This window comes from Salmo salar, chromosome ssa14, assembly GCF_905237065.1.
Source record: "Salmo salar chromosome ssa14, Ssal_v3.1, whole genome shotgun sequence".
Lineage (NCBI taxonomy): Eukaryota > Metazoa > Chordata > Actinopteri > Salmoniformes > Salmonidae > Salmo > Salmo salar.
This window is the reverse complement of record NC_059455.1, coordinates 19515550-19541255: the sequence shown is the minus strand read 5'-3', so window position 1 is coordinate 19541255 and position 25706 is coordinate 19515550. Positions and strand designations below refer to the sequence as shown.

The following is a 25706-nucleotide window of genomic DNA, read 5'->3' as shown; positions in this document are numbered from 1 at the left end:
GCCAATTCAGTAGTTTGGACATGATTTATAAAGAAACACACCTGTCTATATAAGGTCCCACAGCTGACAGTGCATGGTCAGAGCAGAAAATATACCATGAAGTCCAACGAACTCCAAGATAGAATTGTGATGAGGCATATATCTGGGGAAGGGTATACAACTATTTTTATAGTGTTGAAAGTTTCCAAGAGCACAGTGGTCTCCATCATTGGGAAATTGAAAAAAAATATGGAACTACCCAGACTCTGTCTAGAACTGTCCGTCCGACCAAACTGAGCAACCCGGCAAGAATGACCTTAGTCAGGGTGGTGACCAAGACCACTCTGATATAACTACAGTGTTCCTTGGCTGAGATGGGAGAACCTGCCAGAAGGACAACCGTCTCTACAGCACTTTACTCAATTGCTTCCTGTTTAACTTTTCCTCGGTCGTCACTAGTTACCACAGCCTCAAAGGCATAAACCCCGCCTATTTATACAGTTTAACTTATTAAAATGTGATTTTAAACCTAACCATAACCTTTAACCTAACCTTAACCATACTGCGAACCTTATGCCTAACCTTAACCTTAAATTAAGACCAAAAATATCCAAGAAAAAAATCTATATCCAATTTGACTTTGTGGCTGTGGTAAGTAGTGGAAATCTTCCTAGTCCCTACCATCTTGTCGCTGTAGTAGTTTCTACGGACCCAATTGGTCAGAAAAGTTTGAGGAATATACGTTATTCAGTAATCTATTGGATAACAGCACTGTCAATGAATTAATTACAGGAGGAAAGCTCCCTCATAGGCTTACTGCTGCCATCGGGAACAGTGGGGAGATGAGCGTGTCGAGAGCAGGAAAAGAGGGCGTAACCACTGCATCACTTATTTTATTTCAAAACAAAATAGTACTACCGGTGTTCAGATATTATATTTGTGAAGGATAGAAGAGGAGCCATGGCGAAGCAGCAGGACACAAAGAAATTATTTGAGAATCTCTCTGGCGCCGGGAAATCCATCGGCGTTCTGACAAGCGGAGGAGATGCTCAAGGTATCGATTATTGAAACAAGTGGATAAGAGTGATATATTGTATCAAATGGATTACAGTGTAATAACTACATGATACTAAAATGTAAACAAACTGTTGAGTTATCATTTTTCCAAGTACTGTCATTGGCATTGTTTAGCCTAAAGGATCAATTTATCTTACAGTAGGCCTATTTGTTATCTTATGGTCATCAAAATTATGCAACAGATGATATGGTTGAGTATTGACACTGACAGTCGTATAAGCTATTCGACAGAAACATTTTAAATATAGGGGCCTAACCATTATTTGTGGAATTATTTGGAAGTTATATTACAATTTCTCGTAATTTAAAGAAATGTGATTATGCACTCTAATAACCGATAAAAACACATGTAGCCTATAGGAGCAAAACACATGTAGCCTATAGGAGCAAATAAGTTAGGATACCATATTTGAGGTTACTGAAGCCTGCATTGCAGACTTACAATCGTTGGGTAGATAACGTGGCGCAGAAATGTCAGTCTGCAGCTATCGCGCTCTGCATGTTAAAGTTTACATGCCAAGATTTTAGAGAGCAAAGATATAGACCTACACCTCAAATTCCATCATTGGCGTGTACCCAATATTGTAATGAATGTAACTTTATAGACTGTTGCAATGCCTTTCATCATCGACTTCCTCTGTCCGTTAAAACACAGGTCTTGTAGCGTGCATGACAGATGGGCAGACATCCACTTGAGTCGTGAGGAAGGGTGGGTGCCATGTACTGTAGGCCAGGCCTACGTGAGGAGCGGGAAGTAGCGGGGTTTTCCCAATGATTTATATATAAACTAGATGTCGGATTGGGGGAGCTATGTTGAAGCCATCGGACCTCCATCTTGGCACGCCCCTACCGTGTAAAAATATTTTGGAAGTGATAGAAATGCATTTATTAATGTCTACATTCGTTTTTGCCACGCTTATTCTATTACAGATATCTTAATGCATACTTTTAAATTATGTTATGTGAGCTAAGCATAAAAAAGGAAAATATATGAAAACATTTTCCTTAGAGTATACATTTTTGGAGATGACTAATGTTACTGTCCCCACTACAACCAAAACATATTTAAATACATGTAATTTTGTTCTTGAAACATTTAATTGAAATACTGTAGAATTCCATTCATTCCTATGGAGGACTGCTCCTACTGGGGAATGCCAATATGGCTGATCTGTTGGTTCAAAGCCTCTCAATTTCCAGTCAAGGGTTCAAAGCTTCTTAATGTCTAGTCAAGGGTTTATATACAGTTGAAGTTGGAAGTTTACATACACTTAGGTTGGAGTCATTAAAACTCGTTTTTCAACCACGCCACAAATTTCTTGTTAACAAACTATAGTTTTGGCAAGTCGGTTAGGCATGACACAAGTAATTTTTCCAACAATTCCAGTGGGTCAGAAGTTTACATACACTAAGTTGATTGTGCCTTTAAACAGCTTGGAAAATTCCAGAAAATTATGTGATGGCTTTAGAAGCTTCTGGTAGGCTAATTGACATCATGGGAAAATCTATAGAAATCAGCCAAGACCTCAGAAAAAAATTGTAGACCTCCACAAGTCTGGTTCATCCTTGGGAGCAATTTCCAAACGTCCGAGGGTAACACGTTCATCTGTACAAACAATAGTACACAAGTATAAACACCATGAGACCATGCAGCCATCATACCGCTCAGGAAAGAGACGGGTTCTGAACGTACTTTGGTGCGAAAAGTGCAAATCAATCCCAGAACAACAGCAAAGGACCTTGTGAATGTAACCAATATGAAATGGCTAGCTAGTTAGCGGGGTGCGCGCTAATAGAGTTTCAGTCGGTGACGTCACTCGCTCTGAGACCTTGAAGTAGTTGTTCCCCTTGCTCTGCAAGGGCCGCGGCTTTTGTGGAGCGATGGGTAACGATGCTTCGAGGGTGACTGTTGTCGATGTGTGCAGAGGGTCCCTGGGGCAAGGAGAGGGATGGAAGCTATACTGTTACATGAAGATGCTGGAGGAAACAGGTACAAAAGTATCTATATCCACAGTAAAAGGAGTCCTAACCTGAACATAACCTGAAAGGCCACTCAGCAAGGAAGAAGCCACTGCTCCAAAAGCGCCACAAAAAAGCCAGACTACGGTTTGCAACTGCACATGGGGACAAAGATCGTACTTTTTGGAGAAATGTCCTCTGGTCTGATGAAACAAAAATAGAACTGTTTGGCCATAATGACCATCGTTATGTTTGGAGGAAAAAGGGGGCGGCTTGCAAGCCGAAGAACACCATCCCAACCGTGAAGCAGGGGGTGGCAGCATCATGTTGTGGGGGTGCTTTGCTGCAGGAAGGACTGGTGCACTTCACAAAATAGATGGCATCATGAAGATGGAAAATTTGGTGGATATATTGAAGCAACATCTCAAGACTGGGTCTTCCAAATGGACAATAACCCCAAGTATACTTCCAAAGTTGTGGCAAAATGGCCACGGTATTGGATTGGCCATCATGAAGCCCTGACCTCAATCCCATAGACAATTTGTGGGCAGAACTGAAAAAGCGGGTGTGAGCAAGGAGGCCTACAAACCTGACTCAGTTAAACCAGCTCTGTCAGGAGGAATGGGCCAAAATTCACCCAACTTACTGTGGGAAGCTTGTGGAAGGCTACCCGAAACGTTTGACCCAAGTAACATTTTTTAAAGGCAATGCTACCAAATACTAATTGAGTGTATGTAAACTTCTGACCCACTGGGAATGTGATGAAAGAAATAAAAGCTGAAATAAATCCTTCTCTCTACTATTATTCTGACATTTCACATTCTTAAAATAAAGTGATGATCCTATCTGACCTAAGACAGGGGATTTTTACTATGATTAAATGTCAGGAATTGTGAAAAACTGAGTTTAAACGTATTTGGCTAAGGTGTATGTAAACTTCTGACTTCAACTGTATAATGGGACATTTTTTCACCAAATATTTTTAATATAAGGTACGATCCTCGCTGCACTTTGATAGGTGGGGGCAATGTACTGGTGGGGTTCATTAGCATATTTGGGGACACGGTCAAATATTTGTATATTTGTGCCAACCATCAGTGGAAGTGTTGTAGCAGATTAAGTTTGAGGGTTATGCCAGTGCAAGTTGAGCACCTCATTTGACACTGTCTGTTCTGCAAATGTTGTAAGAGCATGTGTCACTAACAAGCTGCTCTGTAATGAGGTTATTGTGCATTTTCCAGCAATTTAACAGCAACTTGTTGTTAGAAGTTGCTGTGAATTTGTATTTTCTTAATTAACTGGAAAACATTTGTCAGTAAGTTATTGTAAAATTCACAATAATTTACAGGCAACTGGCTGCCACGAGCAATACATGCCAGTAACGTTCTGTGCCTTCACTGACTCTTCTGTTGACAACATGCAACATTACTTGCTATTTGGCAGCATACTGTAGAAGCGGCAGCCTATCATAATATTGCAGGCGTGGCTTTCAGCTCCCATGAGAAGGAATATCATCCCAGTTAATGTGAGCTGTTCTATTCTGCTCATAAACACCAGCTTGTACACTGTCAGTTCTCCAGCCTTGTTAAAAGCTGACATACACTACATGACCAAACATCTGATTCAAAAATCATGGGCATTAATATGAAGTTGGTCCCCCCTTTGCTGCTATAACATCTTTCACCCTTCTGGGAAGAGAACTAGTGAGGTTAGGCAATGATATTGGGTGATTATGTAAGGCTCGCAGTCGGCGTTCCAATTCATCCCATAAGTGTTCGATGGGGTTGAGGTCAGGGCTCTGTGCAGGCCAGTCAAGTTCTTTCACACTGATCACGAGAAACCATTTCTGCGTGGACCTCGCTTTGTGCACCGGGGCATTGTCAAGCTGAAACAGGAAAGGGCCTTCCCCAAACTGTTGCCACAAAGTTGGAAGCACAGAATCGTATAGAATCTCATTGTATGCTGTAGCATTATCATTTCCCTTCACTGGAACTAAGGAGCCTAGTCCTAACCATGAAAAAACATTATTCCTCATCCACCAAACTTTACAGTTGGCACTATGCATTGGGGCAGGTAGCGTTATCCTGGCATCTGCCAAACCCAGATTAATTCGTCGGACTGCCAGATGGCATTGCGCATGGTGATTGCCCATGAAAACCCATTTTGTGAAGCTCCCAACAAACAGTTCTTGTGCTGACATTGCTTCCAGAGGCAGTTTGGAACTTGGTAGTGAGTGTTTCAACCGAGGACTTCAGTACTCCACGGTCCCGTTCTGTGAGCTTGTGTGGCCTCAAACTTCGCGTCTGAGCCGTTGTTTTTTCCTAGATGTTTCCACTTCACAATAACAGCACTTACATTTGACCGGGGCAGCTGTAGCAGGGCAGAAACTTGACGAACTGACTTGTTGGAAAGGTGGCATCCTATGACGGTGCCACGTTGAAAGTCACTGAGCTCTTCAGTAAGGCCATTCTACTGCCAATGTTTCTCTGTGGAGATTGCATGGCTGTGTGTTCGATTTTATACACCTGTCAGCAATGGGTGTGGCTGAAATAGCCGAATCCACTAATCTGAGGGGTGTCCACATACTTTTGTATATATAGTGTATCACCCAACCCGACTCTACAGCTTTAAAGATTGTTACTGTGCATGGCCCTAATATTGTGGCCTTACTTATAGCCTTCAAACACAGTGTTATGTCTCTGTTTCACTGGCCTGCTGTTTTTTACTTTGCTTGCTTCTATCTCGAAGGGTCAGTAGTGCTGAAAAGAAGAGGTTGTATGCGTACATACGCCTGTGTTGTGAAATACACTGTATCCTGACTTCAACTGTACATCATTGGTTTTGCCTCTATGCGTCACTATTCCAAAGATTGTATATTATATTGACAAGATAGTCAAGTGACCACTATAACAATGGAAATACATGTCCTCAAAGATGGAAGGCAGGCGGGAGGAGGCGAGATCTGGTGGGACCTTTCTAGCCAATGAGAGGTCACATACAGGTGTGAACAACAGGCCATAGAGATAGAGGACTCATCTTTGTATCTGCCATTGTAACGTCTATGACATTATGGGCAGCGCCATTTAGGCTATCTCCATTTAAAGTATTCAATTTTCTTCTTCATTGGCTGATTGCTCCCAACTCATAGGAATCCCCACCCTGTTGACTACTTTAAAATGGCAATGTCCATGCTTAAATAGGTTATATCCATGATGAATACTCTATCTATAGAACAGGTTCAACTTCACATGCATCCACTTATATCAGTCCATTCGTAACATTCGTAACAACCTAACCATCTTCTATTTGATCAAGCAAATTAGCAATAACAAAATGTGTTGACCAATTTTATACTCTCGTTGTTCTCCATACAAAATTTCCTCACTTCTTGGGCTTATTTTGGTGGACAGATTTTGGGCAGAGTAAAACCTTTCGCTTTGCCTCTTCCTCTCTGACTATCCTCTACACTCTCGTTGATCTCCATACAAAAATTCCTCACTTCTTGGGCATATTTTCGTGGACAGATTTTGGGCAGAGTAAAACCTTTCGCTTTGCCTCTTCCTCTCTGACTATCCTCTTTTTTTTTTACATCACATAAGTGTTTGGGGTGGGAAACACATCTTACAAAGAACATTAAAAGTCTGTGGTGCAACGTGGCGTTGGTGGATGGAGCGAGACATGATGTCCCAGATGTGCTCAATTGGATTCAGGTCTGGGGAACGGGCGGGCCAGTCCATAGCATCAATGCCTTCCTCTTGCAGGAACTGCTGACACACTCCAGCCACATGAGGTCTAGCATTGTCTTGCATTAGGAGGAACCCAGGGCCAACCGCACCAGCATATGGTCTCACAAGGGGTCTGAGGATCTCATCTCGGTACCTAATGGCAGTCAGGCTACCTCTGGCGAGCACATGGAGTGCTGTGCGGCCCCCCAAAGAAATGCCACCCCACACCATGACTGACCCACCGCCAAACCGGTCATGCTGGAGGATGTTGCAGGCAGCAGAACGTTCTCCACGCGCGTCTCCAGACTCTGTCACGTCTGTCACGTGCTCAGTGTGAACCTGCTTTCATCTGTGAAGAGCACAGGGCGCCAGTGGCGAATTTGCCAATCTTGGTGTTCTCTGGCAAATGCCAAATGTCCTGCACGGTGTTGGGCTGTAAGCACAACCCCCACCTGTGGACGTCGGGCCCTCATACCACCCTCATGGAGTCTGTTTCTGACCGTTTGAGCAGACACATGCACATTTGTGGCCTGCTGGAGGTCATTTTGCAGGGCTCTGGCAGTGCTTCTCCTGCTCCTCCTTGCACAAAGGCGGAGGTAGCGGTCCTGCTGCTGGGTTGTTGCCCTCCTACGGCCTCCTCCACGTCTCCTGATGTACTGGCCTGTCTCCTGGTAGCGCCTCCATGCTCTGGACACTACGCTGACAGACACAGCAAACCTTCTTGCCACAGCTCGCATTGATGTGCCATCCTTGATGAGCTGCACTACCTGAGCCACTTGTGTGGGTTGTAGACTCCGTCTCATGCTACCACTAGAGTGAAAGCACCGCCAGCATTCAAAAGAGACCAAAACATCAGCCAGGAAGCAGAGGAACTGAGAAGTGGTCTGTGGTTACCACCTGCAGAACCACTCCTTTATTGGGGGTGTCTTGCTAATTGCCTATAATTTCCACCTGTTGTCTATTCCATTTGCACAACAGCATGTGAAATTTATTGTCAATCAGTGTTGCTTCCTAAGTGGACAGTTTGATTTCACAGAAGTGTGATTAACTTGGAGTTACATTGTGTTGTTTAAGTGTTCCCTTTATTTTTTGAGCAGTGTATATATATTTTTATATTATTGTCCATAAAATTATCTCAGTGAATCTCAGTTGATAATATGAAAAATGTAACATTACAGTAGAAAACATAGTACATCCTCATGTCAACTACAAAGGCTGCTCTGAAAACTCACCAAACTGTTACTGAGATATTTATCTATTAGAAACAATTTGAATATCAAACTCACAAAAATTATAATTACACAATTACACACACTTACCATAAAATGTGCTAATTGTAATGGGAATTGTGATGGTTGCCATTTTGAAGAACCAGAAAGAAGAAATGATCAAGGTGACACTCATACACATATGGTATCATTGAAAAACCCAGAATGTCCTCTCTAAGGTACAACAGGACCTAACACAGTGGCAAGTATGGTCTAGAGATACGGACCAAAAACTAATGTCCTTTAGAGAGAACATAAATGAGGCTCAGGAGACTACAATAATGTGGAAACCCAACTGACATCCCAGTTAAGGACTGTGGTAGTAATAGAGTAATAGTGACTCAGCCCTTCATGCCTGGCTGTCATCCAGTAACAATATTGTACTCTCTGAATATGGACTGTCTTATTGGCATACAGGCTACAGTAGGCTGAGATTACCACTGAATTTAGGATACTGTAGTAGGCTACATTTGCAATAATAGCCTATCTGTCATTGAAGTGTGACGTGGTGGGGAGTAGAGTAGTCGGCTACTCCCTTTCTCACCAGAGCACCAGTGACAGAAGCCTACAAGTTTCATTTATGACCATGTAATGACAATTCTAGCTCTCCACAATAGGGTTGGGCGATGTCAACCTTTGTCCTATCGTGATTATGTATTCATAAAATATTGTGCTATACCAGGCCTGGGCAATTCCAGTCCTCGGGGGCCTGATTGGTGTCACACTTTTCCCCCATCCCTAGCAAACACAGCTGATTAAACTCATTTTATTTTTAACTGAAGATCATGATTAGTTGGTTATTGGAGTCAGGTGTGTCAGCTAAATAAAAAAAGCTACATCTGGACGAATCATTACGAAATATATTGTTGTTGAAAGCCTGAGCAGAGGTTAAGTGCAGGCAAATCTAATATTTATTTCAGGTGGAGATTCAGCATGGAACAGGTGTGTCTGTCTGTGTCTGTGTCTTGTACATATGATGGAGCAAAGTGACAGTCAGCTGATGAGGAACAGGCTGTTTTACCGTCGTGAGGTTATAAATAATGGGTTTTATAGAAGCAAAGTCTACAGTCTTGAGAACTGGATAATAATTGCGTTGCCTCATCAGCCTGTCTTAATGGGCTATTGTTTGTTATATCACTCATAAAGCTGTGATTGAGAATAGCCTATAGACTCCGACTTCCATTATTTTTGAAAGCTGCAACTTTAGGACAACAGTAACTTCTTAGGCTATTAGAATATTTGGGAAATAGGCTAGTTGTTCATAACTTTAATTTGTCTTAAATCCTTATGGAAAAAAACACCTTTTTTGCCTTTATTTAACCAGGTAGGCTAGTTGAGAACAAGTTCTCATTTACAACTGCGACCTGGCCAAGATAAAGCAAAGCAGTTCGACACCTACAACAACACAGAGTTACACATGGAATAAACAAACATACAGTCAATAATACAGTAGAAAAAGTCTATATACAGTGTGTGCAATTGAGGTAGGATAAGGGAAGTAAGGCAATAAATAGGCCATGGTAGCGAAGTAATTACAATATAGCAATTAAACACTGGAATGGTAGATGTGCAGAAGATGAATGTGCAAGTAGAGATACTGGGGTGCAAAGATGCAAAGGTGCAAAGATAAATACAGTATGGGGGTGAGGTAGTTGGATGGGCTATTTACAGATGGGCTATGTACAGGTGCAGTGATCTGTGAGCTGCTCTGACAGCTGGTGATTAACCCTTTCACACGTACCATCACATGGGTGTGATCGTTCTACAGTGGTCCCTGAAGTCTACGATCACACCACGTGTGATTAGAACACTCATTTAGAATGCTCATTTAGTACGGACAGTTTCGAATGACGCAACAGTCAGCATTTGAGCTGGCCACACTTTTTTCAGAAACTATTTACACAAATACAGTCCTTACAAAGTTATGTCCAGAATGTGAGCAGTTTATTTTTGGATGCAATGTTCAGATATTCACAGAAGTATCTATAGCATAAAACAATCATCCTAACCGGAAAAATGTAGGCTACATTTGTCCTAGCACTGAGGAAAGATTGACGCAACACAAGCGGTCATATTTTCTAACTCTCGGCTGACATAAACTACACTATGAATTTGCTAATAGCAATTACTATGTATAATTAATCACATCACGGGTGAGCTCACCGTTGATCAAAATAATTGAGTAAAACACTTTCTAGAAATCAAAAGTAATCCAACAATTAGTTTCAGCGCGCAGCCATGCTTTTTTACCTCACAGAAACCAAAGATAATAAGAGAAGACAAGATTAGTTTGGTCTGTTTATAGTATGCATGTTGAAGGAGTGTGTCGTCTACCATCGTTCACATCCCACATTCACTTCCTGAAGTTCTCAAAAAATGAGTGAACCTTTACTCACCTCATTTTGTTATAGCATCTTTGGTCCGACAGACGATCAAGTGAAACCCAGAATGCATTGTATGTCAACAAACATGGCTCCACACACATAGCTGGAATTAGCTTAGCTCATCATAATCAGTACAACCTTCAAAACATTATTTTACACACATACTATGTGCCCATTACAATCTATGCAAAAATCGGAATGCATGATTTATCACCGGTAATTGAAAAACGTGAATAAAATAGTAAATATATCAATAATACCACACAAAACATTTTCTGATAGTGATTTATTGATACAAATGGTGCATGCAGGCAGTCAATCACGTTAACCTCTCACTCCCACTCTGAGCCATTCAGTGTTGTTGTTTATGTATGTAGCTAATGAGCTAAGCTGTAGCATTAGCAATGTCTTTCAAAAGGAGACAACTCAGAAATGCAGAAATTCTGGAGATTTAAAAAAATTCTGACAATGAGTCTGAAAGTCAGGAATCAGATCTGACAGTGACAGAGGACCCCTTGTCTGAGGACTCCTTGTCCACTGACAAAATCCCAGTTCCATTTGAAGATGCTGTTGGTGGTGGAGGCAGACCGATAGTGGATGAAGTACAGGAGTTCTGTGGTAGCTGGAAGGCTGCCAGCCATTTCACCCCTCCAGGCCCTGCTGTTTGTGTTGATGAGTCCCAGTCTGGAGTGCAACACCCCTTTCCATTTCCATCTGAGGCAGAGTGCTTCAAGTTGTTTCTGACAGAGGAGTTGGTGGGAGACATAGTAGAGACCAATCCAGGAGAAGAGAGAGCCAGGAGTGGGGGGGGACAACCACAATTAGTGAAATGTATACATTGGGGATAGTAAAGAAGAACTCCCTAAGAGAATAATGGAGCAGAGATCCTATGTTTGCAACTCCCTTCTTTGCCACCCTCTTTTCCCAAGACTGCTTTCTAGTTCTGCTGCTCTGACTGCATTTCATCAACAACGCTACTGACATCCTAAATGACCCGTTATACAAAATAAGAAATGTTAACAGCTGGCAGCAAAGTGCCATGACAAACGAGACGTCCATGTCCTCTCCACTGTCCATACAGCAACCATGTCGGCCACGTGGAAGGTGGACCATATGACGGGAGAGAGAAACAAACCAGACAGAGAAACATCAAACCAGACTGCGTGCTTGACGATAACCTCAAAATGGGGGCAGTGGATAAGGCTGACATGATAAACAGCTTTGTGGAATGCACTCAGAAAACGACCAAGTGGTATAAGATATGTTTAAATTTTTCCAGGGTAGCTTCAAAATACAGGCCAATACTTCTGACACATTTAGCATTGTTTTACAGTGCTAATAGAAGAATGTAACTAGCTACATAAGCACGATTGAATATAACACCATAAAAGGTGAGTAACATGAGTAACGTTACCTCGCGTGTCCACTATTATAAGGAAAATACACAAAAACATTATGCTACAATAGAAACGACATAACACGACATGCAGAAACTATTATAACGTAATAAGGCACTTACTTTGAAAGAAACGCACACATTTCCAAAGTTATTATTGGTAACGAAAACAACTTTGATTGCGATGAAGGCAACAGACGTAAAATATGGACACGTGTATGCAGGGCGGCAGATGAGCAAATGTCTGCAGACCTGAACTGCACAAACAATTGAGAAGTGTTTTGGGGAATTTTGTCCAGGTCAGAAATGTCCCAAAAATGTATTGGTCCGCAGTTTGCGTGCTTTGGTTTGTGGGCAGTGCGGATGAAATGTACTGTTAAGTAACAATCACATTCTGGAATGGGAGAGAACGTTCTAACATCACGTGCATAAAAAAACTCACGCTGGGGCAACCGTTAGAGATATTTGGAACTCACGCATGAAAGGGTTAAAGCTAGTGAGGGAGATATGAGTCTCCAGCTTCAGTGATTTTTGCAGTTCGTTCCGGTCCGGTCATTGGCAGCAGAGAACTGGAAGGAAAGGGGGCCAAAGGAAGAATTGGCTTTGGGGGTGACCAGTGAGATATACCTGCTGGAGCGCGTGCTACGGGTGGGTGCTGCTATGGTTACCAGTGAGCTGAGATAAGGCGGGGCTTTACCTAGCAGAGACTTGTAGATGACCTGGAGCCAGTGGGTTTGGCGACGAGTATGAAGCGAGGGACAGCCAACGAGCGCGTACTGATCACAGTGGTGGGTAGTATATGGGGCTTTGGTGACAAAATGGATGGCACTGTGATAGACTGCATCCAATTTGTTGAGTAGAGTGTTGGAGGCTATTTTGTAAATGACATCGCCGAAGTCAAGGATTGGTAGGATGGTCAGTTTTACAAGGGTATGTTTGGCAGCATGAGTGAAGGATGCTTTGTTGCGAAATAGGAAGCCGATTCTAGATTTAATTTTGGATTGGAGATGCTTAATGTGAGTCTGGAAGGAGAGTTTACAATCTAACTAGACACCTAGGTATTTGTAGTTGTCCACATTTTCTAAGTCAGAACCGTCCAGAGTAGTGATGCTGGACAAGCGGTCAGGTGCGGGCAGCGATCGGTTGAAGAGCATGCATTTAGTTTTACTTGCGTTTAAGAGCAGTTGGAGGCCACAGAAGGATAGTTGTATTGCATTGAAGCTCGTTTGGAGGTTAGTTAACACAGTGTCCAAAGAGGGGCCAGAAGTATACAGAATGGTGTCGTCTGTGTAGAGGTGGATCAGAGCGACATCATTGATGTATACAGAGAAGAGAGTCGGCCCGAGAATTGAACCCTGTGGCACTCCCATAGAGACTGCCAGAGGTCCGGACAACAGGCCCTCCAATTTGACACACTGAACTCTATCAGAGAAGTAGTTGGTCAACCAGGCGAGGCAATCATTTGAGAAACCAAGGCTTTTGAGTCTGCCGATAAGAATGTGGTGATTGACAGAGTCGAAAGCCTTGGCCAGGTCGATGAATACGGCTGCACAGTAATGTCTCTTATCGACAGCGGTTATGATATTGTTTAGAACCTTGAGCGTGGCTGAGGTGCACCCATGACCAGCTCTGAAACCAGATTGCATAGCGGAGAAGGTACGGTGGGATTCGAAATGGTCGGTCTGTTTGTTAACCTGGCTTTCGAAGACCTTAGAAAGGCAGGGTAAGATAGATATAGGTCTGTAGCACTTAGGGTCTAGAGTATCTCCCCCTTTGAAAAGGGGGATGACCGCAGCAGCTTTCCAATCTTTGGGAAAAACATGTGATCACTTGATTTTATGTGAAGTTAATGTGATAACATGTAACAACATGTGAAGAAAACATGATCTCATTTGAAATAAAAGTGACAACATGGTGATGCAAAATTTCAACATGTGATACCATGAAACTACACATGTGTAAACCCTGTGTCAAATGTTATTGAGATTATTTTAGTTTCAAATGTATAATGGACATTAATTCAATCAGGCATTGTCCCCGGCAAGTGTTATCTAGTTCCCTGTTTGTGGACAAGAATGTTTTTAGAATGTTGTATAATGTTCCCCTGGATAACTTGGGACTCACAACCTCTTGGCCAAGTTTAGGACCAAAAGGCTCCTTAACAGCTTCTAACACCAAGCCATGAGATTGCTGAACAATTAATTAAATGGCCACCGGACTATTTACATTGACCCCCCCTCCACTTGTCTTGTACACTGCTGCTCCTCGATGTTTATTATCTATGCATAGTCACGTCATCCCTACCTACATGTACAAATTATCTCAACTAACCTGTACCCCCGCACACTGACTCGGTGCCGGTACCCCCTGTATATAGCCTCGTTATTGTTATTTTATTGTGTTACTTTTAATTAGTTTTTACTTTAGTTTATTTGGGAACTATTTTCTTAACTCTTCTTGAACTGCACTGTTGGTTAAGGGCTTTTAAGTAAGCATTTCACAGTAAGGCGCATGTGATGAATAAAATGTGATTTGATTTTCTACCTGAAGTTCCTGTTGAGCCACCAGGTCTTGTCATAATCCGTGTATGTAGGTGGCAGGGAAGTCAGGTGCAGGAGAAACCAGAGTGATTTAAAAAAAATGGAGTATTTATTAACAAAGAACTAACTCCAAAACCAACGTAGAAAACTAATTCGGGTAAACAAATAACCCGTCGCACACCGATACATAAACACGTACATAACATAACAAACAATCACCGACAAGATATGAGGGGAAACAGAGGGTTAAATACACAACATGTAATTACTGGGATAAGAAACAGGTGTGTAAGGAGACCAGACAAAACCAATGGAAAATGAAAAACTGGTGGCTAGAAGACCGGTGACGTCTATCGCCGAGCACCACCCGAACAAGGAGGGGTCTCAACTTCGGTAGAAGTCGTGACAGTATCCCCCCCTGACGCGCGGCTCCAGCAGTGCGTCGACACCGGCCTCGGGGACGGCACGGAGGACGAGGCACAGGGCGATCCGGATGGAGACGATGGAACTCGCTCAGCATGGAAGGATCTAACACGTCCTCCACCGGAACCCAGCATCTCTCCTCCGGACCGTACCCCTCACAGTCCACGAGGTACTGAAGACCCCTCGCCCGATGTCTCGAATCCAGGATGGATCGAACGAAGTATGCCGGGGCCCCCTCAATGTCCAGAGGGGGCGGAGGAACCTCCCGCACCTCAGCCTCCTGGAGCGGGCCAGCCACCACCGGCCTGAGGAGAGACACATGGAATGAGGGGTTAATGCAGTAATTGGGGGGAAGCTTTAACCTATAACATACCTCGTTCAATCTCCTCAGGACTTTAAACGGCCCCATAAACCGCGGACTCAGCTTCCGGCAGGGCAGGCGAAGGGGCAGGTTTCGGGTCGAGAGCCAGACCCTGTCCCCCGGTGCGAACACCGGGGCCTCACTGCGGTGACGGTCTGCACCAGCTTTTTGACGTCGTACGGCGCGCTGAAGGCGGACGTGAGCAGCATCCCAGGTCTCCTCCGCGTGCCGGAACCAGTGGTCCACCGCAGGAGGCTCGGTCTGATTCTGATGCCAAGGGGCCAGGACCGGCTGATATCCCAACACACACTGAAATGGAGTGAGGTTAGTGGAGGAGTGGCGGAGCGAGTTCTGAGCCATCTCTGCCCCGGGCACAAATGCCGCCCTCTCCCCCGGCCGATCCTGGCAATAAGACCTCAGAAACCTACCCACATCCTGATTTACTCTCTCCACCTGCCCGTTACTTTCAGGGTGAAAACCTGAGGTAAGGCTAACCGAGACCCCCAGACGTTCCATGAACGCCTTCCAAACCCTTGACGTGAACTGGGGCCCTCGATCAGACACTATATCCTCAGGCACCCCGTAGTGCCGAAAAACGTGGGTAAACAGAGCCTCCGCCGTCTGTAGGGCCGTAGGGAGACCGGGCAAAGGGAGGAGACGACAGGACTTAGAAAAGCGATCCACAACGACCATGATCATGGTGTTACCTTGTGAAGGTGGAAGATTGGTTATAAAATCCACCGACAAGTGCGACCACGGCCGCTGTGGAACGGGTAAGGGTTGTAACTTACCTCTGGGTAGGTGTCTAGGAGCCTTGCACTGGGCGCACACTGAGCAGGAGGAAACATAAACCCTCACATCCTTAGCTAAGGTGGGCCACCAGTACCTCCCACTAAGACAACGCATCGTCCGACCAATCCCAGGATGACCAGAGGAGGGTGACGTGTGAGCCCAGTAGCTCAATCGGTCACGGACAGCGGACGGAACGTACAGATGCCCAGCTGGACACTGTGGGGGAACGGGCACTGCACGTGACGCCCGCTCAATGTCCGCGTCCAGCTTCCATACTACCGGTGCCACCAAACAAGAGGCTGGGATGATGGGAGTGGGATCCATGGACCGCTCCTCTGTGTCATACAGCCGGGACAATGCATCTGCCTTGACGTTCTGGGAACCTGGTCTGTAAGAGAGGGTAAACACAAAACGGGTGAAAAACATGGCCCACCTTGCCTGGCGAGGATTCAGTCTCCTCGCCTCCCGGATGTACTCCAGATTGCGGTGGTCAGTCCAGATGAGAAAAGGGTGTTTAGCCCCCTCAAGCCAGTGTCTCCACGCCTTCAAAGCTTTGACGATAGCCAACAGCTCCCTGTCCCCCACATCATAGTTTTGCTCCGCCGGGCTGAGCTTCTTAGAGAAGAAGGCACAGGGGGCGGAGCTTATGTGGCGTACCCGAACGCTGAGAGAGCACAGCTCCTATCCCAGCCTCAGATGCGCCCACCTCCACTATGAATTGCAAAGATGGATCCGGATGAGCCAACACAGGAACCGAGGTAAACAGAGCCTTCAGTTTCCTAAAAGCCCTGTCCGCCCCAGCCGACCACTGCAAGCGCACTGGATCCCCCTTCAGCAGTGAGGTAATGGGAGCAGCTATCTGACCAAAACCCCGGATAAATCTCTGGTAGTAATTGGCAAACCCTAAAAATCACTGCACCTCCTTTATCGTGGTGGGAGTCGGCCAATTACGCACGGCTGTAATACGGTCACTCTCCATCTCCACCCCTGACGTAGATAGGCGATATCCTAAGAAAGAGACAGACTGTTTAAAGAACAAGCATTTCTCAGCCTTGACATACAGGTCATGCTCCAACAGGCGACCAAGCACTTTGCGCACCAGGGACACATGCTCGGCAAGTGTAGCGGAGTAAATCAGAATGTCATCGATATACACCATTACACCCTGCCCGTGCAGGTCCCTGAAAATCTCGTCGACAAAAGATTGGAAGACTGATGGAGCATTTTTTAACCCGTACGGCATGACAAGGTACTCATAATGCCCTGATGTGGTACTAAATGCTGTCTTCCACTCGTCTCCATCTCGGATACGCACCAGGTTGTACGCACCCCTGAGATCCAGTTTTGTGAAGAAGCGCACGCCGTGCATCAATTCAATAACCGGGGCGATCAGAGGTAGCGGATAACTGTACCCCACTGTGATTTTATTAAGACCTCGATAATCAATGCACGGTCGCAGACCCCCATCCTTCTTCACAAAAAAGAAACTTGAGGAGACGGGTGAGATGGAGGGCCTAATGTACCCCTGACGCAGGGATTCAGAAACATATGTCTCCATAGCCACCGTCTCCGCTTGCGACAGGGGATACACGTGACTCTTGGGAAGTGTAGCGTCTGCCATGAGATTTATCGCACAATCCCCCTGTCGATGAGGTGGTAATTGAGTCGCCTTCTTTTTACAGAAGGCGAGAGCCAAATCGGCATATTCAGGGGAAATGCGCACGGTAGAGACCTGGTCTGGACTTTCCACCATAGTAGCACCGACGGAAACCCCTACACACCTACCTAAGCACTCTCGCGACCACCCCGTAAGAGCCCTCTGTGGCCAATAAAAAGTGGGGTTATGACTAACCAGGGCAGACCCAGCACCACTGGATACGCAGGAGTGTCAATAAGGAAAATACTAATTTTCTCCTTGTGACCCCCCTGCATCCCCATAGTCAAAGGAGCTGTGGCCTCCCTAATCAACCCTGACCCAAATGGTCGACTATCTAAGGTGTGAATGGGAAAAGGTACTTTCACCGGTACAATAGGGATCCCTAAACTATGAGCCAACGTTTGATCAATAAAGTTCCCAGCCACGCCTGAATCTACTAGCACCTTATGCTGGGAATGAGGGGGGGGGGAAGAAAAAAAAATAATCAGGAAAAGTGACAGACACAAATATATGAGCAACAGAAGGGCTCAGGATGAGAATGGTGCCTACTCACCTGGGGTGGCACCAGAGCGCCCTGCCTGTTACCTCGATTCCCAGAAAAACCTACCCGGCACCGACCAGCAGTGTGTCCTCTGCGGTCACCGATGGTGCACGAGCGGGAACTCCCTCCCGTCTCCCTGTGCACCCTCTCTCCTGGCTCCATGGTTATAGGAGAGGGGGTGCGGGAGGATGAAACCACCAGACCCCGATCTGGACGTCCGCGAGCAGCCAGCCAGTTGTCCAACCGGATGGACAGATCCACCAGCTGGTCAAAGGTGAGGGTGGTGTCTCTACAGGCCAGCTCCCGACAGACGTCCTCCCTCAGACTACAGCGATAATGATCGATCAGGGCCCCGTGATTCCATCCTGCACCGGCTGCCAGGGTCCTGAACTCCAATGCAAAATCCTGGGCGCTCCTCGTCTCCTGCCTCAGATGGTAGAGGCGCTCACCCACCGCTCTGCCCTCGGGTGGGTGGTCGAAGACTGCCTGGAAACGGCGGATGAACTCCTCATAACGGTCCAACGCCGCATCTCCTCCTTCCACCATAGCGCTGGCCCATTCCAGGGCTCTCCTGGTGAGGCACGAGACGAGGGCGAAAATCTTCTCACGTTCTGATGGAACTGGGTGGACCGTGGCCAGATAAAGTTCTAATTGGAGCAAGAAACCCCGGCAGTTGGCAGCACTTCCGTCGTAACCCCGAGGCATGGCTAGACGGATACCACCCGGTTCAGGTTGACAAGGGGCGTTTTGGATCGACCCCGGTTGGGCTGGTGGAGGCGCTGGCTGAATCTCCCGTCTCTCCAAGCGGTCCATCATCTGAACAGCGCGATCCATGTAACAGTCTCTCCTCATTCTCCTGGATGTGCTCCTCCAACTCCCTGTCCGGGATATCTTCTCCAGCTGACTTCAAAAAAATTGTTGATGATTCAGTCATAATCCGTGTATGTAGGTGGCAGGGAAGTCAGGTGCAGGAGAAACCAGATTGGATTAAAAAATGGAGTATTTATTAACAAAAAACAAACTCCAAAACCAACGTAGAAAACTAATCCGGGTAAACAAATAACCCGTCGCACACCGATACATAAACAACACGTACATAACATAACAAACAATCACCGACAAGATATGAGGGGAAACAGAGGGTTAAATACACAACATGTAATTACTGGGATAAGAAACAGGTGTGTAAGGAGACCAGACAAAACCAATGGAAAATGAAAAACTGATCAATGGTGGCTAGAAGACCGGTGACGTCGATCGCCGAGCACCACCCGAACAAGGAGGGGCCTCAACTTCGGTAGAAGTCGTGACAGGTCTGTGGACATAATGGGGATAGGCTATACATACTGTACTCTATATTGGCAAGAATGCATTTTTGCACTTTGCCAAAAGTATATCCAATAACTTGAAGGCATTATTTCTATAAAATGACAGTATGCTGCTGTATTCTGATTTCAATTAGTGTAATAAAAATACGGTATTATTTCGTACTGTGACCACACTTGGGACTCAGCCTTAGCTGGGATTTGAACTTAAAACCTACACCTGAACTCTCATTCACTAGCAACCTGAAATGTCCTGCTACATTTCCTGCTGCACCACCACACTTAATGGCAAGAATACATTCATACACTTTGCTTAAAGCTGTCCAGAATAAAGTAAATAATTGTCCAATTATCACCACCGACATTACATCAACGTAAAACTAACAGTGCTCAAGGACACTTGACACAGAGTATACATGAATGCTTTGGGGATTTGAATTTGCAACCTCTTGGTTGAGAATGTCAATGTTTCTGCAGTGCCACCAGGTTCATACTTCCCTCTTGGAACATGTATTAACACACTCTCAAAAAATAAGGGTATGGTTAGGGTACAGTATAGTTCACTGGGGTGCAAAAAAAGTAAAAGGTACACTTCGCAGGTACACATATGAACTCACAGTTCGGTAACTTGTAGGTATAATGGGACATTTTCCCACCAAATATTTTGAATATAAGGTACGATCCTCGCTGCGCTTTGATAGGTGGGGGCAATGTACTGGTGGGGTTCATTAGCATATGTGGGGACGCGGTCAAATATATGTATATTTGTGCCAACCATCAGTGTAAGTGTTGTAGCAGATTAAGTTTGAGGGTTATGCCAGTGCAAGTTGAGCACCTCATTTGACACTGTCTGTTCTGGAAATGTTGTAAGAGCATGTGTCACTAACAAGCTGCTCTGTAATGAGGTTATTGTGCATTTTCCAGTAATTTAACGGAAACTTGTTGTTAGAAGTTGCTGTGAATTTGTATTTTCTTAACTGGAAAATATTTGTCAGTAAGTTATTGTAAAATTCACAATAATTTACAGGCAACTGGCTGCCACTAGCACTACATGCCAGTAACGTACTGTGCCTTCATGGACTCTTCTGTTGACAACATACAACATTACTTGCTAATTGTCAGCATACTGTAGAAGCGGCAGCCTATCATAATAATGCAGGCGTGGCTTTCAGCTCCCACTTAATGTGATCTGTTCTATTCTGCTCATGAACACGAGCTTGTACACTGTCAGTTATCCAGCCTTGTTAAAAGCTGACATACACTACATGACCAAACATCTGATTCAAAAATCATGGGCATTAATATGGAGTTGGTCCCCCCTTTGCTGCTATAACAGCCTCCACTCTTCTGGGAAGGCTTTCCACTAGATGTTGGAACATTGTTGCGGGGAGTTGCTTCTATTCAGCTACAAGAGATTTAGTGAGGCCGTCATTGTAAATAAGAATTTGTTCTTAACTGACTTGCCTAGTTAAATGAAGGTTAAATAAATATAAATAAAATTGAATAAATTGGTAAACACTGATAAACAAAGGGAAACAAATTCACACAATTACACAATGAATGCGCATGAATTGGCGGAAGTCAGTGCTCATTAGTGGAGAGAGACATTGCACGTCTCTGCCACACAAAGACATATCCATAATCTCTAGGAACAATACTTACCTTGTGATTGGTTAAATGTGTCCCTCGCTATCAAATAAACAGCTGAAACGAACTTTTGTCGCAATCACACCACATTCCTGCTTTGTAGACAGTGGGTTGCCATTAGACCATGCACTTCGTGCAAGACTACCTACCACGTAATCTACCACTGTCTACACAGCAGGAATGTGGTGCGATTGGGACAAATGTTTGGATCTCTGTATCAGGCCAATGTCCCATCAGAATCCATCAGAATCCAGGTGCGGCCAATTTGATAACCACTCCATCCTGTAGCCTACCTTGTAAACTAGAGAATGCAGTATGCATATTTTCTCACATGATGTTAGTAAAAACCACTTGCAAGTCTTACCTGCCAGAAAATATCAGTTTGTTCTGTATATAGGGGGATTTCTGTAATGACTCACAGAGCCATTGGCCATGCTTCAGGAAATCTTCCAGTGGATTAATAACTTTTGAAGTGTTTATCATTATTAATCCACATTGAGAAATCTGTGCCATTCTCCATGTGTAGACTCATCTCCTTCATTTTATATCGTTACAGGTATCCTAGCATGACTGCATGGCACTAGCCAACCCACAGTACCAGTATCAGTGCTTACAGTTTCGGTGCAACTAAGATGCCAGTTTTTATAATCATTATGATCAGTTTTCAGACTGTAAATGGTAAATGTATTAGATATTGAATTAATGCAATGATACATGGCCGATGGCTATGCAAGCATCTTTCTCTGCTGGACGAAGCACCCCACTGGGCAAAGATGCCAATTCAACGTCTATTCCACGTTGGTTCAACGTCATTTCATTGAAAACAACGTTGATTCAGTGGGACATCACTTTAATGTGGTTGATTTATCTCTGTGATTCATTCCATCTCCCTGATGAGTGTTTTCAGTCTGGAGTCTACTGGATGGAACATGCAATGCAATAGCCATTCATGTACTGCCATTTTTAATTTTCTCTCTCTCTCTCTCTCTCTCTCTCTCTCTCTCTCTCTCTCTCTCTCTCTCTCTCTCTCTCTCTCTCTCTCTCTCTCTCTCTCTCTCTCTCATATTGTGCAGGTATGAATGCTGCTGTCCGGGCTGTGGTCCGCATGGGTATTTATGTGGGAGCTAAAGTTTACTTCATCCATGAGGTGAGATCATGACAGACACTACTTGGTGGCTTGTACCGTTCTACCACTGACACTGAGACAAATCAACTCTGGCAAGCTCTATGCTCAAGGGGCAAAGCTTTTCTTTGAAATGAGGGTCAGGAAAATTAGAAGTAAGGTTATTTAACAATTTGTCATGTCATGGGTGTTAAATTCATCTTTTATGTATCCCTATATTTCTGTTTTTACGGGGCTATCACTCTGTTATTAGTGCGCCTGCGCAGCAGTCTCATTGTGGATGAACCTGGCCTGAGTGCAATGGCAACCATGTAGTGTGCTAATACGGTTTAGTAAACGTTGTTGAACTGGAACCTTGTCGTTGTGTCATTTCGAGTTAACAATGGGATCAGTCCTAAATTCCCTATATAGTGCACTACTTTTGACTAGGGCCCTTTATAGAAAATGGGAGCAGTTGGTAGTGTGGGTGGTTTCCCATAGATAAGTAGCTCCTTAAAGCAAAAGTTCGCCCAAATTACAAAATGACACATTGGTTTCCTTACCCTGTAAGCAGTCTATGGACAAGGTAGGACAGCAATTCATGCGTTGGTTTTGTTTCCCTAGCACTGTTTCCACATGCTAACGTTGCTAAATCAATCATGCTAAATCATCCAAAAGTATCTACAATTTATGGTGAAGCTCAACAAAGTCACTTAGATGATTTGAACATGATGTGCGAACAATGCTAATATTGGTCCCATGACTTGAATGGGATTTGTGCCACCAATGTTAAAATGATAACATGTGGAAACAGTTGCAGGGAACTTTGCTTAAGTGTTGTCTATTGTTAGAGACTCTGGTGTTTAATGAGTGATGAAAGGCATTCCGTTGAGGAGGCTCACATCACACTCACTGGCTTTGTCCCAAATGGCACCTTATTCCCTATATAGTGCACTATTTTTGTCCAGTGCTCTGTATAGTGCAATACTTTTAACCAGGGCCCATAAGGTTTCCTATTTTGTGCCCTACATTTGATCGGGGCCCATCGGGTTCTGGTCAGAAGTAGTGCACTATTTCCTATATAGTGCTCTACTTTTGACCAGATTCCTATGGGTCCTGGTCAAAAGTAGTGCACTATACATGGGAAAAGGGTGCCATTTGGGATGCAGACACTGAATGTAAGAGGTGTTAGGTTCTATTTTTAGAGTAAGAACTCGAAGGACACTGTGAAAGCTTAAACCAACTTTATTCTTCTGTGAAAGCTTAAACCAACTTTATGCTGCATTAGACAAAGCCATGAAATATAGGCCAATGTTAATGTTTCCTTTCTACTTGCAGGGTTACCAGGGTATGGTAGACGGTGGAGATAACATAGAAGAGGCATCATGGGAAAGTGTCTCCAGCATGTTACAAGTGGTAAGGAGGGCAGTGAACTGACTACTGTGTGTATTTGTGCCTTTAGGCAAAATACTAGGGATTTCATTAGAATTCCCATAGGCTATGTACAGTATACAATGCTAGGAATATGAGCTGAAAGTTATTCCGCTAACTAAGAATAGCAAAGCACCCTTAAGCCAATCAGCCTGTTACCAACCCTTAGTCAACTTTTGGAAAAAATGGTGTTTGACCAGATACAACGCTATTTCAAAGTAAACAAATTAGCAACAGACTTTCAGCACGCTTATAGGGAAGGGCATTCAACATGTACGGACGGCTCTTACGCAAATGACTGAGAAAAAAATATCATAAGAAAACTGTGGGGGCTGTTTTGTTAGACTTCGGTGCAACTTTTGACATTATCAATCATAATCTGCGTCTGGAATAATGATGTGTTATGTCTTTACACCCCTGCTATGTTGTGATTGACAGTTACCTTTCTAACAGAACACAGAGGGTGTTCTTTAATGGAAGCCTCTCCAACACAATCCAGGTAGTCAGGCATTCCCCAGGGCATCGGTCTAGACCCCTTACTTTTTAAAATCACTGGCACTGAGTAAAGCCTGTGTGTCTATGTAGCAAGGAGCTGCAGTCAGTTTCAGAATGGGCAGCAAGAAATAAGCTGGTCCTAAATATAAAAAAAACTAAAAGCATTTGGGACAAATCATTCACTAAACCATAAACCTCAACTAAATCTTGTAATGAATAATGTGGAAATTGAGCAAATTGAGGAGATTAAACTGCTCGGTGTAACCCTGGATTGTAAACTGTCATGGTCAAAACATATCGATTCGACAGTAGCTAAGATGGGGAGAGGTCTGTCCATAATAAAGCGCTGCTCTGCCTTAACAACACTATCAACAAAACAAGTACTACAGGCCCTAGTTTTGATGCACCCGGACTACTGTCCAGTCATATGGTCAAGTGCCACAAAGAGGGACAAAGGCAAATTACAGTAGGACCAGAACAGAGCAGCACAGCTGGCCGTTAGATGTATACGGAGAGCCAGCATTGATAATATCGATGTCAATCTCTCCTGGCTCAGGGTGGAGGAGAGATTGACTGCATTACTGCTTGTCTTTGTGAGCGGTATTGACATGTTGAAATCACTGAGCTGTCTGTTTAAGTGACTAGCACACAGCCCAGCCATGTTTTATTGTATGTAATTGTGATTGGAACCCAGGATGTGTAGCTGCTGCCTTGGCAGCTAATGGGGATCCAGAATAAAGTCCAAATCCCAAATGGTATAAATATATTTGTGGTCCCAGACTTGTAATGTACAAATTGCACGTGACAGATGAGCGCAGCTGCATTTCTGCCTGATGCTAACAGAGTGGAAGGTGCCTTGTCATTGTGGATTCTGCATGAACCTGTTAGTTAATGACAATAACAAAACACACCACACCACACAAAAAAACAAAATGAGAGGTTGAATTAATGAGGCATATCAATGACTGCAGCAGTGCTCCATTGTGTCAGATTATGCCATTCATTGGTTTGGTCTAGAGCTGTTGTGTTCCATCCATCCAACCTTCATCTGCCCATTCATCCAACATCCATCCACATTTATCCATCTATCCTTCCAACATTCATTCATTCATTCATTCAATCATCCATCCATCCATCCCTCCATCTATCCTTCACCCATCCACCCAATCTTCCTTCATCTATCTATCCAACCTCAACCTATCCATCCATCAATTCAATTGTCATCCATCCAGCAATCCATCTTTCAAACTGTCATTCATCCATTCATTGCAATTCTTAGCTGTTGTATTTTCCTGTCAGGGTGGCACAGTCATTGGCAGTGCCCGCTGCAAGGAGTTCCGCAGCCACGAGGGGCGTCTAAAGGCTGCCCACCAACTGATTCTGCGTGGCATCACCAACCTGTGTGTGATCGGAGGGGACGGTAGCCTCACGGGGGCCAACCTCTTCAGAGAGGAGTGGAGCGGACTACTGGAAGAACTTGTCCGACAGGGTAACTGAACGTTGTAGTCCATGTAGTGGACCAAATGTTCACAGTAATCTACTCGATCACTAAATTAGATATCTAATTTCCTACGTAAATTGCAAAAAATGTATTTTCCCACATG

General features: G+C 44.3%; 1 protein-coding gene across 2 annotated transcripts in view; it reads left to right on the top strand.

Moving 5' to 3' along the window:
* Positions 1–750: 750 nt before the first annotated feature.
* The window catches only part of LOC106568830 (ATP-dependent 6-phosphofructokinase, platelet type), a 49096-nt gene continuing 24140 nt past the window's right edge, over positions 751–25706 (top strand). For both annotated transcript variants that reach the window (XM_014139531.2, XM_014139533.2), the window contains exons 1-4: positions 751–1033; positions 22148–22221; positions 23515–23592; positions 25402–25591. In XM_014139531.2, the coding sequence (XP_013995006.1) occupies positions 940–1033; positions 22148–22221; positions 23515–23592; positions 25402–25591 (436 nt within the window). In that variant the 5' untranslated portion in view covers positions 751–939. The remainder of the gene's footprint in view (positions 1034–22147; positions 22222–23514; positions 23593–25401; positions 25592–25706) is intronic.